This window comes from Manis javanica, chromosome 13 (genome assembly GCF_040802235.1).
Source record: "Manis javanica isolate MJ-LG chromosome 13, MJ_LKY, whole genome shotgun sequence".
Lineage (NCBI taxonomy): Eukaryota > Metazoa > Chordata > Mammalia > Pholidota > Manidae > Manis > Manis javanica.
Window position 1 is genome coordinate 23,128,356 of NC_133168.1, and position 16,702 is coordinate 23,145,057.

Here is a 16,702-nt window from a genome sequence, read left to right on the forward strand (position 1 = left end):
CCTCTCAGAAGTGTATACTGTGCAAGTTACAACTTATACAGAGGGAGAGGAGGATGTGTATTATATTTTAAGCACTAAAATTGACCGTGGGTATCAAGAGAAAAGTAGGCTGGTCACCCTGTTTCTGTTCTTTTTTTCCACTTTTCTATGACTCTTGTATTCTTTTCTCTAATTCTGAAAATTCCACTGTTAGTAATGAAAGGTACAAAATGAGTAAGAAAATAACTCATAAAAATCTTAAATCATTATTGTCATTAGGTTATTTGAATTCTTTTTTCCAGAATTTATTTATCAGTTAGTATGTAGCAGAGGAGTTCAATAGGGAAGGAGGGGTGAGTGAAGTAACCATGGCATCAGCCTTCTTATCTGGCTGACTGGGTGAATAGTGATGCCATCAGCCAAAACGAGGTAGTGGAGAGCAAGTTTTGTTGGGGAATATAATTAATTCAATTGGGGATATGTTAAATATGATTTCCTTAACAATCTAAATGTCTGTTAGAAAGTTTAATATTCAGAAAAAAGGACAAAAGACAGATTTGGGAGTCATGAGCACATGGGTAATAGTTAAGCTAAGGGTCTTGTTGAAATTAGCCTGGCCAAAAACAAAGTAAATGAGAGCTTTTTAGGAGGGGGCTAAAGGTGGAGCCCTGAGATCAGTCACTGACCATAAAAGGTGGAGAAACAGTAGTGGGAAGAACAAGGAGAAGAACCTGTGCAGAAGGAAGAGCCCCAGGTAGGGGGCAGTGTCAGATGTCTCTGCAGGGCTGATGAGAAGAAGAAATTGGATCGTAAAGTTAGAGGAGTGAATTTCAGCTGGAGAAATGCAGACTACAAGATGCTGTGTGGCACAGGAAAGCAGAGAGAGAGAGAGAAAAAGATAGGAAGGGAAAGAGAGTGTGAGTGATAATGGTAAGGGAGAGAGAGTTCTTGGAAGATTATGTCAGTTTGGGAGATTTAGGACGTTTTGTCCCACGTAGAGGGGTTGATTAAGCGTAGTAGGAAGAGACGGCAATAACTCCTGGGGTTAGATTTTATAGTTACCTTGTCAGGACAGGCTCTTGACACACTGAGCCTGCTGTGATGTCATACTGGTAGGCTATGCTGCGTATTACCAATGTTTGTATTTATATCAGCCTTGTCCTATTGCCTTGTTTACCATTCCTAACAGACTAAGGGATAATATTAGAGTTTTACATTTCTCATGTATTTGTGTGATTATGCTGTAGATCACATTTATATTTCAACAGCTGTTTCTTGTGGGCGAAGCAGCAGTGACATTGAAGCTTTGCATCAGGCCTATTACCATCTAGCCCATTCTGGGGGGGATGCAGGGGAGGAAGGACTTGGGAGCAGTGCAAGGGAGAACGCCAAGAGCTCAGCAAAAGATCATCCTCAGGAAGATAGAGAGTCCCCTAAACACATCTCTACTACAGAATCTGGTAAAAGTTGATTTATTGAGACTCTCTCTGAACAGTTTCCAGTGTACTGTAATTTAAATACAGTTTCTATAATGATAGTTTCTCATCTCGGAATTTATTTAAAGGGTTCAAATGAAATTTGGAATCATTGTTTTAACTGTGAAGTTAAACATGGGATAAAATTTCAATTATTCCTCCAATTGCCTTGACCAAATGAAGAAATCACTTAAGTGTTTTCAATTTTTTTACCCTTTTCCATGTACATGTACTGAAGTTACTTTTTGAACAGAGTTACTTTTTGAACAGAGAACAGAGAAAGAGATTGTGTGTGGATACACCCATATACATACATTTAATATTTAGATATTCCATACATAAATGGTATAGATCTATCAAGTACATACGCGTATGTATTTCAAATGTAAACATCAAAGGAGGTTTTTTTTCTTTTTTTGGTACAAGCAAGTTTACAGTGGGAAATGGGGCTTATTATTAATGACATTTTGCTAAGTGTGTCAATCAGAAAATGTAATTTTGGTGGTGACATTAAATTTAGCAATTTACAAAACATTTTTGGTTGCTGTTCTAACTTTTTTCCCCTCTTAGATCTGCCCACAGTAGAGGAGCTGATGAAACCTATGAAAATAAATTCCTTTGGAGTCAGTGGTTTTGACTTACAACCTGTCAGGTATGAGTTTTTTGGAATGAATTGTACAGTTTGTTTGTTTATTGCCTTGTCACTGAAAAATTTTAGAGTCATTTGTTCTAGTTAATCATTCCTAGTGAATGATTAATAAATGGGAAACTTGTATGAGTCTACCTGTGAGTCACTGCTTTCTTTATTAGTCCTCACTTAGTTCATCAAAATTCTTCTAATGCTAAAATTAAAACAAAAGGCTGATGCTACCAAAAAAGTTGCTACCATTAAGTAGTCTTAAAGCTTTTCACTGAAAAACAAAATCCTTTCAGCTTTACATATCTCAGATAGTTGATTTGAACAGTGAGAGGGAACATGAATTTTCTTCTGTATATGAGTCATAGATTTCCTTCTTTATAAACCAGCTAGTTTTACACTTAGTCACAGACCAGCCAGTAGCTCACAAGGTGAGTCTTTGGTCACAAGAGTAATGAGGGCTTCCTGGAAATGCTCCTGCTCCAGTGCCGTTTTAGGGAAACCTGTGGGACCTTGCTGTTATTCTCCAGCACACAGAGTAGCACCTCACAACAACTTTGTCGTAAGACAGTTTTACATATGTGTAATGCTTAGGGTATCACATCCGTTATCTCATGTGATCCTCTGGCATCTTTATCTCTGTTACTCAAGTGATGAAAGTGAAGTGAACCAGTCCAGCGGTGGAGCTCTCTCCAGAACCAGATGATGATAGCTACCATTTTTATCACATTTTATTGTAGGTGAGTTACTGTACAAAGTGCTTTCCATATTAGATTTCATTTCATCTTAGAACAGCTCCCTGAAGTGTATTCCATCATTATCCTATCCCCATTTCATAGATAAGAAAAATAAGGCTTAAAGAAGTTAAATAAATTGCTCAAGATCACATGGCTAAAACCAGGGAAATCTGTGTTCTGAATCACATATATTGTCAGTTCTCTGATCTCCTTGAAATATTTCTGTCAAAAGCCTATCATCCTTTCACATATTCATTCATTCATTTGTGTTTTCAACAGACACATTTTGAGGCCCTACTAGTACCATATCCCCATCGTGTGCATCACTTGGAGTGTTGCTTGCCCTGTTTCTGCATTTGTGCTGGTTGAGAGAAAATGATGCAGCAAAGCTTACTCTAAAGCCCACCCACTTGAATGCTAAGTCTGCTGTTCTGCTGGTCTCCAATGCTCGTTGGCATTTATAACGGGCAGGTTATGCCCACTTAGGATTGCTGTTTAGGGCTCTGGTAGTGTAACTGAAGAGATTCTCTTTACCCATCGTGTGTGTTTGTGGGCATAGGTGGAACCATGCTAGTAATGTGAACTCTAAATATAGTTTTTTATGCTTGTGTTAAGAAGTTGAAAACCAGAATACTTACCTTAAAGACATAACAATAATTATAGAAATGTCAGTAGTATAAACTTTAGTACACACATCCAAATACTCTTTAGTAAACTGTAGGGTAGGCAATCCTAGCTGCTATAACAAATAACCATTGAAATTTCAGAAGCTTAACATCATCAGAAAGTTATTTCTTGCTCATATCATATGTGTGTCTGTGGGGCTGGGGAGGGACTCTGTTCCACCATCATTTAGGGACCTAGACTACTTCGATCATCGACACATGGTTTTAATGTTGTTATGGTCTCAACCAACCAGTTGATAAGAAAAGAAAAAAAAATGACTTAGAATATTTCCTTTTAGCTGCCTCAGCACAGAATCATTTGTATCCCTGCAGCTCATATTCTATTGACAAGAACCAGTATGTCTAGATAACAAGGTCCAAGAGGGCTGGAAAATGGGGTTTGCTTACGTGCTCAGAAAGAAAAGTGAAATACGAGTTTGTTAGGCATCTAGCCAGTCTTTATAGAATCTACCTTTCTAATAGCCAAGTATGCATTTCACTCTTTTCATACAAAGACCCCCTCATCCCATCCCCAAAGCAAACAACCCAAAGTCCCATTCAGGGCTGTGTCCATGTGAATGGCCAGGATTGCCAGGTGAAGCACAGTCCTCTCCATCAGGCTTGATTTAGCTCCTCATTGTCTGCTGTGCAGTGACTTCCTCACCCGCACCCAATGATGTAAAACTGCAACAAATACTCCCATTCAGAAAGGGAAATTCTGAGGACACTTTTGATTTTGGTTTCCTTATGCAGTCAGTAATGCAACTTCAGAATCCACTGGAAAGACCTTATAAAGACCTCCTACTTTGAAGTTGGGAATTTTCCATAATCAGGCCATTATTCGGCTCTTAAGAAGGAGCTGCCTTATAATACATTGTTCCACATAGCTCCTAGCTGTATAGCTCCGGGACAGATTTGTCTTGCATTTTGTCACCCTTGGCTGCAGCCGGAGAGGGCTTTTGGGTGTGGGCGTGCCCATCTTGGAGGATGCCCTCCTTTTGGTCACTTCCTACTCGCTGGTGGGTTAAAGCTCCTGAACAAGTCTCTGGCTTTTTTTTTTTAAGTAGGGTTGTGGTTTCTTTGTCATTACAGTTCCTTCAAAAAGTTAAGTAGGCTTCTGATCCACTTGGTTCCATTCAGTCCCATGTGCCAACAACTGCAGTTACAACTTTTTGCTAGACAAAGGTGTTTTAAGCCTGCTTTGTGTCTTTGCTCTCTTGTCCCCCTGTTATTTTCTCTCAGTTTAATTGCAGCTGTCTGGCTGTTGTTGGAATAACAACCTTAAGTGGGAAGATGACACCTTTAATATGATCTTTGCCTAGGAACTGAATCACTCTTTTCAAACAAGAAGTCTTATGAAATCTTGCTTTTTCATAGCATTTTTCAATGCCAAATCTTACTGTTTAAACCTAGATACAGAGTGAACCTAAGAAACCCTGAGTTTCTAGACTCTCTGTTCCCTTTGATTGCTTCTCTCGGACTGGCCCACTCTATTGTGAGCTCATCTTTCTTATCGTAAATTGCCAAAAGTAGCCAGTAGTAGCTGGCACTTAAGAACTCGCTGTTCTCTCCTGCCATTTCTCTTTGATACCCCAGACTCTGTAGCCATGTGGTCTGCCTCATAAACTATTGCAGGTGACAGTTTAACAAATGTTTGCCACTGTGACATGTGCACTGCCTCCCTCTGGCCTCTGGTTCGTATGCTGCCTTGTCCAAAACCCAGCCATTAAGCCAACAACACGTATCTTAGGTTCTTGTCACCAGAGCACTCCCATTCTAAAGGGAAGGACTAGAAAACGGACCCATCCAGATTTGAGGCAGGGAGGAAATGCAGTTTAACTGGCACAGGCAAGTTTTGATGAGCATCTAGTCAGGTTCTGCGACCACAAAGAGCGAAAGAATTATTTTATTTTCTAATGATTCTAGCTACTTTAAGGCTTCTAACAATTACCAAAAAGCCATTCTACCTTACTTTTATGGAAATGGTAACCTATTAATTTTTTTAATCTCATTTTATAAATTATAAAATTAAATTATCTAATTGACCATTATTAGTTTGAAAACAGCAATGACTATATTTTTTGGAACTCCCAGAATATGCTGATATTTAACCACATTTAGGATGTTTCCTTAAGGGATTCCCATAGTTTTAAGATCCAGTTGTCTAAAATGTTCTATTGCATTTAGGTGTTTTAAACCACAGAAATGATTTATTTCAAAATCTTAGTGATGTTCCTGTTCTACTTTAAAGTTTTTCTATACTGTGATGAAATTTATGGTTTTTAATATTTATACCCCATGCCTCATTAACATAAATAACAATTACTTCTTTAGTTTCTTCTAGAAATGAATAAAATATTTTTCCTGCCTCAAATGCATGTTGACTTTATAAAATATTATTGATAAAAAAATACTACCAAAAGTCCACTTAGAAATTTATATTTTTTTCTAGCACAGAAGCAGTCTCAGTCTTGCTTGGTTTGGCGTTGCTTTGATGTAGGTCTCACAGTCATTCATGTCATCCCTCGTGTTGTACTGCATTAGAATTATCTAAAATTTAAAGCAATTATATCATACCATGTGAATATACTTTAGGCCAGAATTGTAAATAATGTATTTGACATTAATGACCTAATTTGAATAGTTACAAATATTAAATACATTAAATATTATATGTTAATAATACAAATATATTTATATGTATATTATGTGTATGTGCATTGTATTAATAAAACTGATATTTGAGGAGTCATATAGGGTTCATTATCTATGTACTGTTTTGTTTTATAGCTGTAAGAAATTGGCTGATAGTAAAGAAACTGAATTTGTTAGCCCTTCACCCCTGAATATGAACCCAAATGTTATATCTCAAGAGCCACAAATTGGGAACCAATTTTTTGACAGAACTCAAGAGAATGTGGTTTTACAAATGACAACAAACAAATGTATAGAAAGTAGCTGTCCAAGAGTAAATACTATGGAAGAACATACAGATAAAATGTACCTTGATATTTTGAAGAAAAACATATCTGTTGGTCCTACATTATTACCTCAGGATGACAAATTAAATAAAGTAAGTGTTTATGATCTAAATAGATTTGACATTTTGATAAATTATGTTATATTAATATTGTCTGTATTATTTCTTAAGCTAATGCAATTAGTTAGACACTAATCTCCATATAGATCCTGTATGTTTGTGAACAATATTTATTATAACACCTTGCAGTCCCCAAACTGGAAATTTCCACTATAACATTAGCTTTCTTTTAGAAGTCATCTTTTCTATTTTTCACTTTTTTAAGTAAACATAGTCTAGGATTTGAGTAGTATAAGAAAATAAAATTTATTCACCATTCTAGTGCTTTTTACTCAGTTTTCCCAAGTAGGTCTGTATTCTGCACCTACTATGTGAGTTGGCATTTCATATAAATGCTGTTCTCAACTGTTAAGAGCTTTTATTTCACTGTTCCTTTTTTCTCTGTTCTTGATCTGTTCTGATTGCTGGTTTCTATGATTCCAATATTCAATTTTATTTTATAATTTTGAGTTACACATTTATTATAAATCATCTCCAGAGCTTGTGTAGTTAAAGCAGGGTGTTAATAAACATTCATCTTGAGAAAGCTAGAGAAAAGAGATAAGATTTTATGTCACTTCAAAATGTGCTCATCCCTGCTCTCCTCCATGTTCATACTAGTAAATTACACATCTTGCTTTCTGCAAGCTGTTTATTATTTTGCTTATTTTAGTTCTGACTTTGAAGATGTGCTTCAAAATACTAAAATTCTGATGAATTAGACTTAGAGAATTTTAACATAGGGATTTGTCTTCTGTAAATTGTTTTTTAGTAATCATTATGGTTTTGCCATCTGTTAAATGTTTACAACTATAGTTGAAGTTTGTACTTGTGCATAGACTTACAGATCTCAGCTCAGCTCTGGAGAGGAAGAGGCTGTAACTGGTAAACAGGTGCCATACAAGGAGACTGGACGTGCCCTTCTTTTACTTAAGAGAAAACTCCAGAGTGCACTATATGCATCAGTTAGGAGCTCAGGCTATGGCAAACCCAGTTCCCCATTCAAGACGTTTTCTACTCTTGAAAAGAAAACTTCAAAGGACATGAAAAGCAAAAACTTGAGATCCATTCCCACATCAAATCAAACTAGGAAAAAAGGTAATCATATATTCCTTTCATAATAGAATTCTGTGCATATAGTGTATTAGTTTACTTTCCATGTTCTTTCCTCTCCCTATTTCCTTCTCTTCTGTGAACTTTCCTTCCTTACTCATAAAGAAGGATTAATCTTAAGGTACTACATTCCATTTCTGAAAGGTTCAGTTTACAGAAGATTTTTGTCATTAGTTCTGGGCTCTCCTGCTGTGAGATCCATAGTGTGGGAAGTGAATAGAAGATGGGAGTTTCAAACCCCTCTTCATCTGGCTGGCTTTGTAACATCCAAAATGTTTTCCAGAGAAGAACAATCAATTCAGAATGCAAATGGTAACCTGCAATATAGAAATTATCTGGAGAGTAGTTCAGTATAGACTTGGAGAGGCAGGATGTTTTACATGTCACATAATACACATTTGTGTACATCACAGTATTTCTGTTATTTCCTAATGTAGTCATTTATATTGACTATATTCAACTCAGAAGCCCATTCAGCTATTAAAAGAAATAGAAATGTTCAGGTCAGACCAACATTTCTGCTACCTTTAGACACCAGTGGAGAAGGGAGAGCAAGGAAACCAGAAGCATTTTGTCCTTTCTTTTGTGATTAAATTGAATGAATGACCAATTTTATCATTGTTATGTGGTGATATTTGTCATGAGGAGAGCTACCTTTATTGGAAATTCATTTCTAGCTTACAGTATCTTTCCTGGCCTTTTCCTACAACTGTGAATTCCAGGACCACTTTGACTACATTTAAAATCATTTAGGCATTAATGACTTGCTACTTCTGTCCTTGTGGGCGTGTATTTGCTGTGGTAACTTGTGCATATGAGATGGGAAGCCTAGGGCTGATTTTTGTCAGCATGAAGGAGAACAGAGAGTAGATTGCTTATTCTGGAGAGACAGAAATATGATTGTAGAGGATTAATACAAGCATCCTTTTCTCCTGTTCTTAACCTAGGGACCCCTAATCCCTTCTCCTAAGAAGTCTTTTGTGTTCTCTTTTCTGTGGAACCTCTGTCTGTGATGTCATCTACTCATTAGAAATTAACCGTCCATTGGGTCTAGTACCTAAGATTAAAAAAAGCACCTGGAACATTTCTCAGTTTTAGAATCATAAAGAGGAGTATGAAAATGTTTCATTAATGTTCTAGGAGTGTTCATTCTGTACTTTTTGGGAGCAAGAAGAGGAAGTTTTGTTTTTAATATTATTTATTTATTTTAGATAAATTAACCTCCAACATTTTTTGAGGTTTACTTTATCCAAATTCATTCATTTAACAAATACTTTTTGAGCACCTACCTTGGTCAGGCAGTTAAGGCCCATGCAATACATCAGTAAACAAAACAGGCAGAGATATTTACCCTCTCCCATCTTTGTGGAACTTTCATCTGATGAGGAGAGACAGACATTTAACAAGAAGCGTAATAAATAAGAAAATGATGTTATATGTAAGAAAAATGGAAAGTACAGCAGGAGTGTTAGTGGTAGAGTCTAGCAGGTTACAATTTTAAATACGGTAGGCAAAGTGGGCCTCATTGAAAAAGAGCCATTTGAACAAAGACTTGTAGGAGATAAAAAAGTTGCCATGTGGATAACTAGGGGAAGTATATTCCAGAAAGATGAAATAGTGCAGAAGTCCTAAAGTACAAAAGATTGCCTGGCGTGTTCAAGGAACAGCAGAGAAGCCCATGTGGCTAGGGCAGAGTAAGCAAAGAGGATTGTAGGAGATGAGATCAGAGTGTTTTTTGCCAACTGAGAGGAGGAAGACAGGGCTAATGATGTATGTGGAATTTAAGTTGAGTAATGAAGGAAGAAGGAACATCAAGTGGTGTGGTACAGTGTGAAACAGGTAGGAACAATAGACTGTGGGTCCCAGTGGGGTCAAAGGGTTCTTGGAATCCAGCTATCAGGGAGGTGGGAGACAGGATTGATAGAGAGTAAATGCCAGAGACTGAGAATCAGGAGTGATTTACTGGTAATAGAAAAAGACACAGAGTATGCCAGTGGGCATAAGTAGCTAGGTGGAGAGAAGTATAAGGAGCCAGAAGCCAGGGGGTCGCAAGTTTCACCTGTGAGTATATTGAAATTACTAAGAATGAAGACACAAGTAATGTCACAGTAGGTGGAAAAGAAAAGAGGGGGATGACGTAGAGGTTGATAGTTGAAGACAATAATATTTTTATGAGTGTTTTTCCCTATTTCAAAATGTTAGTGTTTGTGACTACCAAAATAAAAATAGAACACATCACTAAAGTTTAGATTATACAGTGATAAACCATGATTATTTTTATACTGAGTTACTTTTTCTCATTAGACTATTAAGTATGAATTTTAAAAATCTCTTTTCATTGTAAAATTGCCCACAACAATTTTAGTTTTATTCAGAACTGTAATTTCTTTGGGATGGTTATGCAGGTTGGGTTGTCTGAGAAGCAGCTCTCAGATAGAGAGTAGTGTACAGAAAGTCTAGAGAATGCTCTTGGGATCAACATTGGTTAAGATGGGAAAGATGACCGACTACTGGGGCGTCCTCAAATAAAAGGCTGCTTTTTTCATGCATCAGAGAAGCCAGGGATAGACAATTAGAGCTGATACAACCGTGCAAGGAATCGGATCCCTTTTTTACTGCTACAAAATCCTTAGTCCATGACTTTTGTCTTCATTGTTAATAAGATGACTACCCAACCTTCAGGCCCTGTCAGGAGGAGAAGCAAAAGGTAAAAGGTTTGTGCTAGTTAAATCATCAACTTTAATTCAGAAAAATAGTCACTTCCCAAGCCCAGTGGAGGAAACTTGCTTTCATCTTATTGGCCAGAACTTTGATCTCATGTCCTCCCCCAATTGCATGGAGTCCAGGGAGATGAATATTTTTAACTGGGCACATTGTTGCTCAGGGCAAAATTAGGTTTCTTTTATCAAGGAGAAAGGAGTTTGGCAGCTAGCCGTACCTGTTATGTGGTTGTTTTCCTTTTTATTCTAAATTGATTTTCTTTGGCCATTAACTCTTATGTTTTTATTTTTAGACTACTAAATTTATTGTCACAAAAGATACTTCCTCATTATTTAAAAATTCCAAAATACAGATAAGTAAAAAGAAGGCAATAATTGAGCCAGAAACAGTTGTATCAAACTGGGTGCACATTCTATACTTCTCATGTGTATGTCCATCTGCAGATAGAAGTAAGCATGGATGAAGGAAGGAGAATGGCAAATATATGTATAAATGGACAGAACATTTCATAAGACTGGGATCATACTTTATAAAATCTTTTTAAATAGAATACTTGATTTAGTTTTACTTAAATCTGTAAGAAACTTCATCCTAAGAAATATTACATCCCAAAAGTTCCATTAAAAAAATAGATTATCTAAACCCCCCAAAGGTTGCCAAAACCATGTTGTTTTTAACTACATTTTTCAATTGTATACATTTTCAGTTTTCCTTTGTATGAAATATAAAGCAGTGAAACGTGTGCATCCCCTACTCACACGTCTCCTACCCATTTTTGTTGGTTTTATTTTTACTTGTTTAAGGTATATTTATTATATTCTCTCCTGCAACCTTGAGTCCCTGAGCTTTTGAGGTTAGATCTTGGTCTTGTTACCAAACAGGTGGAATGCTTTTCCCTAGTCCTTTAGCCAAAGCTTCTCCATACTGGAATTATTTTGATTAATTTCTTATTTGACTGAACTTTCTTATTAATCCATCATTTTTCAAGAAGGGCTCATGGGTTCCAGATTCTGCAGTGTTTTCATGCTTGGAATTTATAGCCAAGAAAATTTTCTTCATGTATAAAGAAAAGATACTGTCCCTGTAGCATTATTGAAATAATTACTTTAGAGAAATCAAAATTGAGAACGTGGGAAGGGAGAATTCGATAAAAAAAGCACTGGCTGACTACAACTCGAACAGAAGCCACCTGCCACCCTTGGCTGCCATGTCCTAGAGGGAACCACAGTGCTAGCAGATCACACCCCTGTCACTGGCCACATTCATGGACTAAAGTGAATTGGAATGATTAACACCTGCTTTTACAGTGACTCAAAACTGGTTTCTTTATGAACGCTTTAAGAAATTCCTTGAGAAAACCTACATCAAACAGTCCCATTAAACATGATGATAACACTCTAAGGAAAATCTCCCCGTGTCCGCACAGAAGATTAGAAAGAAATCTTTGGGTGAGGTGACTTGTTTCTCCTTTTGACTTTACTATACTTTCCAAATCTTTAATAACCATTATTTCACTTTTAATGAAAAAGCAAATTTTACTTCTAAAAAGTTAGTGTCTTGAAGAAATTACATTAAAAATATAAATTTCAAACTCTTCATTTACCTCTAAAGCAGTTAAGTTTTACTGAGTGTACGGCTCAGAACCTGTAGTACTTGAATGTGGGCCTCAAGATCTCTTCTAGGTATTTACCTTAAACTTTTTTTTTTTTTATTAAATCAGTAACTTATTGGCTTTAGAATTATTCCTATTTGGGAATTTACAAAGTACTTTAAAAGCTGGAAATTTGACCATAATATACATTAATCACATTTTTTCTAAATAATACATATTTTCAAGGTATTATAATAGTACTGTAATTTTATCTTTAAATCAGATATAGACTAGCCATTATGAAGTTTCCACGCAATTTGTATTATTCCATTGATACTGTACTTGATATACATTATTTATTAAAAAATGTGCTTTGAAAGCATAGTTAATATTAACTAAAATGCTTCATAAAGTTATCTGGTTTTTGAGTCATCATTTAGATATTCTTATTTGTTATTGCTGTGAACATGTGAATAACATTTAAAAACAGTAAAGCCTGAAATGATCCCAATCCACATCCTCCTCACATTTATTTACTCCATTTGTCACTTGACATGAATCTTGGGTCAATTAGCCTTCTGTGCCAGCATTGAGTAGAATGGGCAGCACTTCTGAGTACAGTGAAGCAGCTGTGTTGGAGTGTTAGACATCAGCCTACCCTGAGATCCTCATTTAACTTAGTGTTCCAGCATATTAGTGCTTACTGCTATGTAATTGCTGAATACACATTCAATTTTGTTTAGAAATCTTATCTGGGACAAAACTCCTCAAGCCTGCAGCTTCAGGTAGACCAGCTCCCCAAACTCAAAGCTGCCTGACTCCTGAGAAGTCTGCACATCCTGCAGAAACAGGGTCCTGTGTTCAGTCTCGGAATGTAGGTATTGGATTTTCAAAGAATATTCATAATTTTTTATGTTCTATAATTATGTCAAAACTGAATTATAAATAATGAAATACATGAAGTTTCTTTTGTATCAAGAGTGATATCCTAATCACTCATATTGGGCATTGGTTTTCTTACATAGAACCGTATCATTTGGGGTTTTTTTTTTTCCTAACCACCTGTGTTTGAATCTAATATGTAAATCTGCTACAATGAAGTAATGCTCTTCCTTAAAAGGATTCTTCAGGATGCCATGGTGGGATAAAGGAGACAGAACTAATTATGTTTAAAAGAGTTCAGGAAGCAGAGGAAAAATGGAGGGGGGCACAAGCCCTAATTGACCAAATTAAAGTCACATTCTCAGAAAAGGAGAGAGCTGGAAAATAAGATGGAAGAACTAAACAGACAACAAGAGAAGGAGCTCTTCAAACTGAATCAAGACAATTATATTCTTCAAGCCAAAGTACTAGACATACCTCTTTTTCCTTTTTATTGATTAAAAAAGAACTAGAACTTCCTGCTAAATGCACTGTCATCCTTTGTTCCTGGAGTTGCTGACGTGATGTATCCGCTGTGTAAGACAAGAACACGTTCCTGAGCGCCTCCTCACAGAAGAGCCTACATCGATCCCATGGGGAAAAGATAAAAATTTAAGTGGGCTCTTTTTCATAGCTTTCTTCTGTTAGCAGTCCTTTTTGAAAATAAATCCCTTAGTTCCCTTGACCTTCAAGAAGAAAAAATTTCGGTAAGAAATGCTATAGAAGGTCAAGATTCAGAGAATGACACTATATAGCATTTCTGAGTCACTTCCGTCACCAAAACCGTCAGCACAGAACAGCACTGGTGTGCAAGAAGAAAGAACTGGGGCTGAAAAGCAAACCAGAATTTTATTTGGGGTCTTTAGGAATTTCAATCTGGGAAACAGATTCAGGAAGAGCCTGAAATGTGCTCTGAGGGATGTGAAGAAAGACAGTTTTGTTTTGTTTTTTAAAGTATCATTGAAATATAGTCTTATGAAGGTTTCACATGAGTAATATTGTAGCTTCAACATTCACCCATATTATCAAGTCCCCCCCAACCCCATTGCAGTCACCGTCTGTAATAAGATGCTAGAGTCACTACTTGTCTCCTCCGTGCTATACTGCCTTCCCCATGACCTGCCTATGCTGCGTGTGCTAATACTAATGCCCCTCGATCCCCATCTCCCTCCCTCCCCACCCGCCATCCCCCAGCCCTCCCCTTTGGTAACCACTAGTCCCTTCTTAGAGTCTGTCAGTCTGCTGCTGTTTTGCTCCTTCAGTTTTGCTTTGTTGTTACACTCCACCAATGAGTGAAATCACTTAGTACTTGTCTTTCTCTGCCTGGTTTATCTTACTGAGCATAGTACATAGTACCCTCTAGATCCATCCATGCTGTTGCAAATGATAGCATTTCTTTTCTTTTTATGGCTGAATAATATTCCACTGTGTATATGTACCATATCTTCTTTATCCATTCATCTACTGATGGACACTTACATTGCTTCCATATCTCGGCTATTGTAAATAGTGCTACGATAAACATAAGGGTGCATATGTCTTTTTGAATCAGGGATCTTGTTTTTTCAGGTTAATTCTAAGGGTGGAAATCCTGGGTCAAATGGTATTTCTATTTTTAGTATTTTGAGGAACCTCCATACTACTTTCTACAATGGCTGAAATAATTTACATTCCCACCAGCAGTGTAGGAAGGTTCCGCTTTCTCCACATCCCCTCCAGTATTTAATGATTCTTGTCTTTTGGATGTTGGCCATCCTAACTGGTGTGAGGTGATATCTCATTGTGGTTTTAATTTGAACTTCCCTGATAATTAGCAATGTGGAACATCTTTTCATGTGCCTGTTGGCCATCTGAATTTCTTCTTTGGAGAAGTGTCTGTTCATATCCTCTGCCCATTTTTTAATTGGGTTATTTGCTTTCTGGGTATTGAGGCATGTGAGCTCTTTATATATTTTGGATGTTAAGCCCTTATCAGATATGTCATTTATGAATATATTCTCCCATACTGTAGGATGCCTTTTTGTTCTACTGATGGTGTCCTTTGCTGTACACAAGCTTTTTAGTTTGATGTAGTTCCATTTGCTCATTTTTGCTTGTTTCCCTTGCCCAAGGAGATGTGTTCAGGAGAAAGTTGCTCATGTTTATATTCAAGAGATTTTTGCCTGTGTTTTCTTCTGTGAGTTTTATGGTTTCATGAGTAACATAAAGGTCTTTGATCCATTTCAAGTTTACTTTTTTTGTATAGTTAGACAGTAATCCACTTTCATTCTCTTATATGTAGCTGTCCAGTTTTGCCAACACCAGTTCTTGAAGAGGCTGACATTTCCCCACTGTATATCCATAACTCCGTTATTGTATATTAATTGGCCATTTATGTGTGGGTTTATATCTAGGCTCTCTCTTCTGTTCCATTGATTTATGAATCTGTTCTTGTGCCAGTACCAAACTGCTCTGATTACTGTGGCTTTGTAGTAAAGCTTTAAGTTAGGGAGCATAATCCCCCCAGCTTTGTTCTTCCTTCTCAGGATTGCTTTGGCTATTTGGGGTCTTTTGTGGTTCCATATGAATTTTAGAACTATTTGTTCTAGTTCATTGAAGGATGCTTTTGGTATTTTATTAGAATTGCATTGAATCTGTAGATTTCTTTAGGCAGGATGGCCATTTTGACAATATTAGTTCTTCCTGTCCATTTATTGTTTTTTTTCTTTAATTTCTCTCATAGGTGTCTTTCAGTTTTCAGGGTATATAGGTCTTTCACCTCCTTGGTTAGGTTTATTCCTAGCTATTTTATTCTTTTTGATGCAGTTGTAAATAGAATTCTTTTTCTGATTTCTTTTTATGCTAGTTCATCATTAGTATATACAAATGCAACAGCTTTCTGTGTATTAATTTTGTATCCTGCAACTTTACTGAATTCAGTTATTAGTTCTAGTAGTTTTGGAGTGGATTCTTTAGGGTTTTTTATGTACAATATCATATCATCTGCAAACAGTGACAGTTTAACTTCTTCCTTACCAATCCGGGTGCCTTTTATTATTTTTTGTTGTCTGATTGCCATGGCTAGGACCTCTAGTACTATGTTGAATGAAAGTGAGAGTGGCCATCCTTATCTTTCTTGTTCCCTATCTTAGAGGAAAAGCTTTAAGCTTTTGGTGGTTAAGTATGATGTTGGCTCTGAGTTTATCATATATGGCCTTTATTATGTTGAGATACTTGCCCTCCCTACCCATTTTGTTGAGAGTTTTTATTATGAATGGATGTTGAATTTTGTCAAATGCTTTTTCAGTGTCTATTGACATGATCATGTGATTCTTGTCCTTCTTTTTCTTGATGTGGTGGATGATGTTGATTGACTTTCAAATATTGTACTATCTTTTCATCCCTGGAATAAATCTGCTTGATTATGATGGGTGATCTTTTTTATGTATTTTTGAATTCAAAATATTCTGCTAATATTTTGTTGAGGATTTTTGCATCTGTTTTCATCAGGGATATTGGTCTGTAATTTTCTTTTTTTGTGGTACCTTTCTCTCATTTTGGTATTAGAGTGATGATGGCTCCATAGAATGAGTTTGAAAGTATTCCCTCCTGTTCTACTTATTGAAATACTTTAAATAGGGTGAGTATTAGCCCCTCTTTAAATATTTGGTAAAATCCAGCTGTGAAGCCATCTGATGATGGATTTTTGTTGGGGGTTTTTTGATTGCCAGTTCAATTCCATTACGGGTAATTGGTCTGTCAGACTTTCTGTTTCTTCCTGGGTCAGTCTTGGAAGGTTGTATTT

At 36.6% G+C, this 16,702-nt stretch overlaps 1 protein-coding gene across 1 annotated transcript in view; it reads left to right on the top strand.

Moving 5' to 3' along the window:
* LOC140845376 (centrosomal protein of 162 kDa-like) overlaps positions 1 to 16,702 on the top strand; it is an 88,045-nt gene that overhangs the window by 33,362 nt on the left and 37,981 nt on the right. Inside the window, 8 exon segments of the mRNA XM_073219456.1 lie at positions 1,248 to 1,439; positions 2,025 to 2,106; positions 6,284 to 6,566; positions 7,412 to 7,670; positions 12,741 to 12,871; positions 13,118 to 13,251; positions 13,253 to 13,343; positions 15,200 to 15,222. Coding sequence (XP_073075557.1) covers positions 1,248 to 1,439; positions 2,025 to 2,106; positions 6,284 to 6,566; positions 7,412 to 7,670; positions 12,741 to 12,871; positions 13,118 to 13,251; positions 13,253 to 13,343; positions 15,200 to 15,222 — 1,195 coding nt within the window.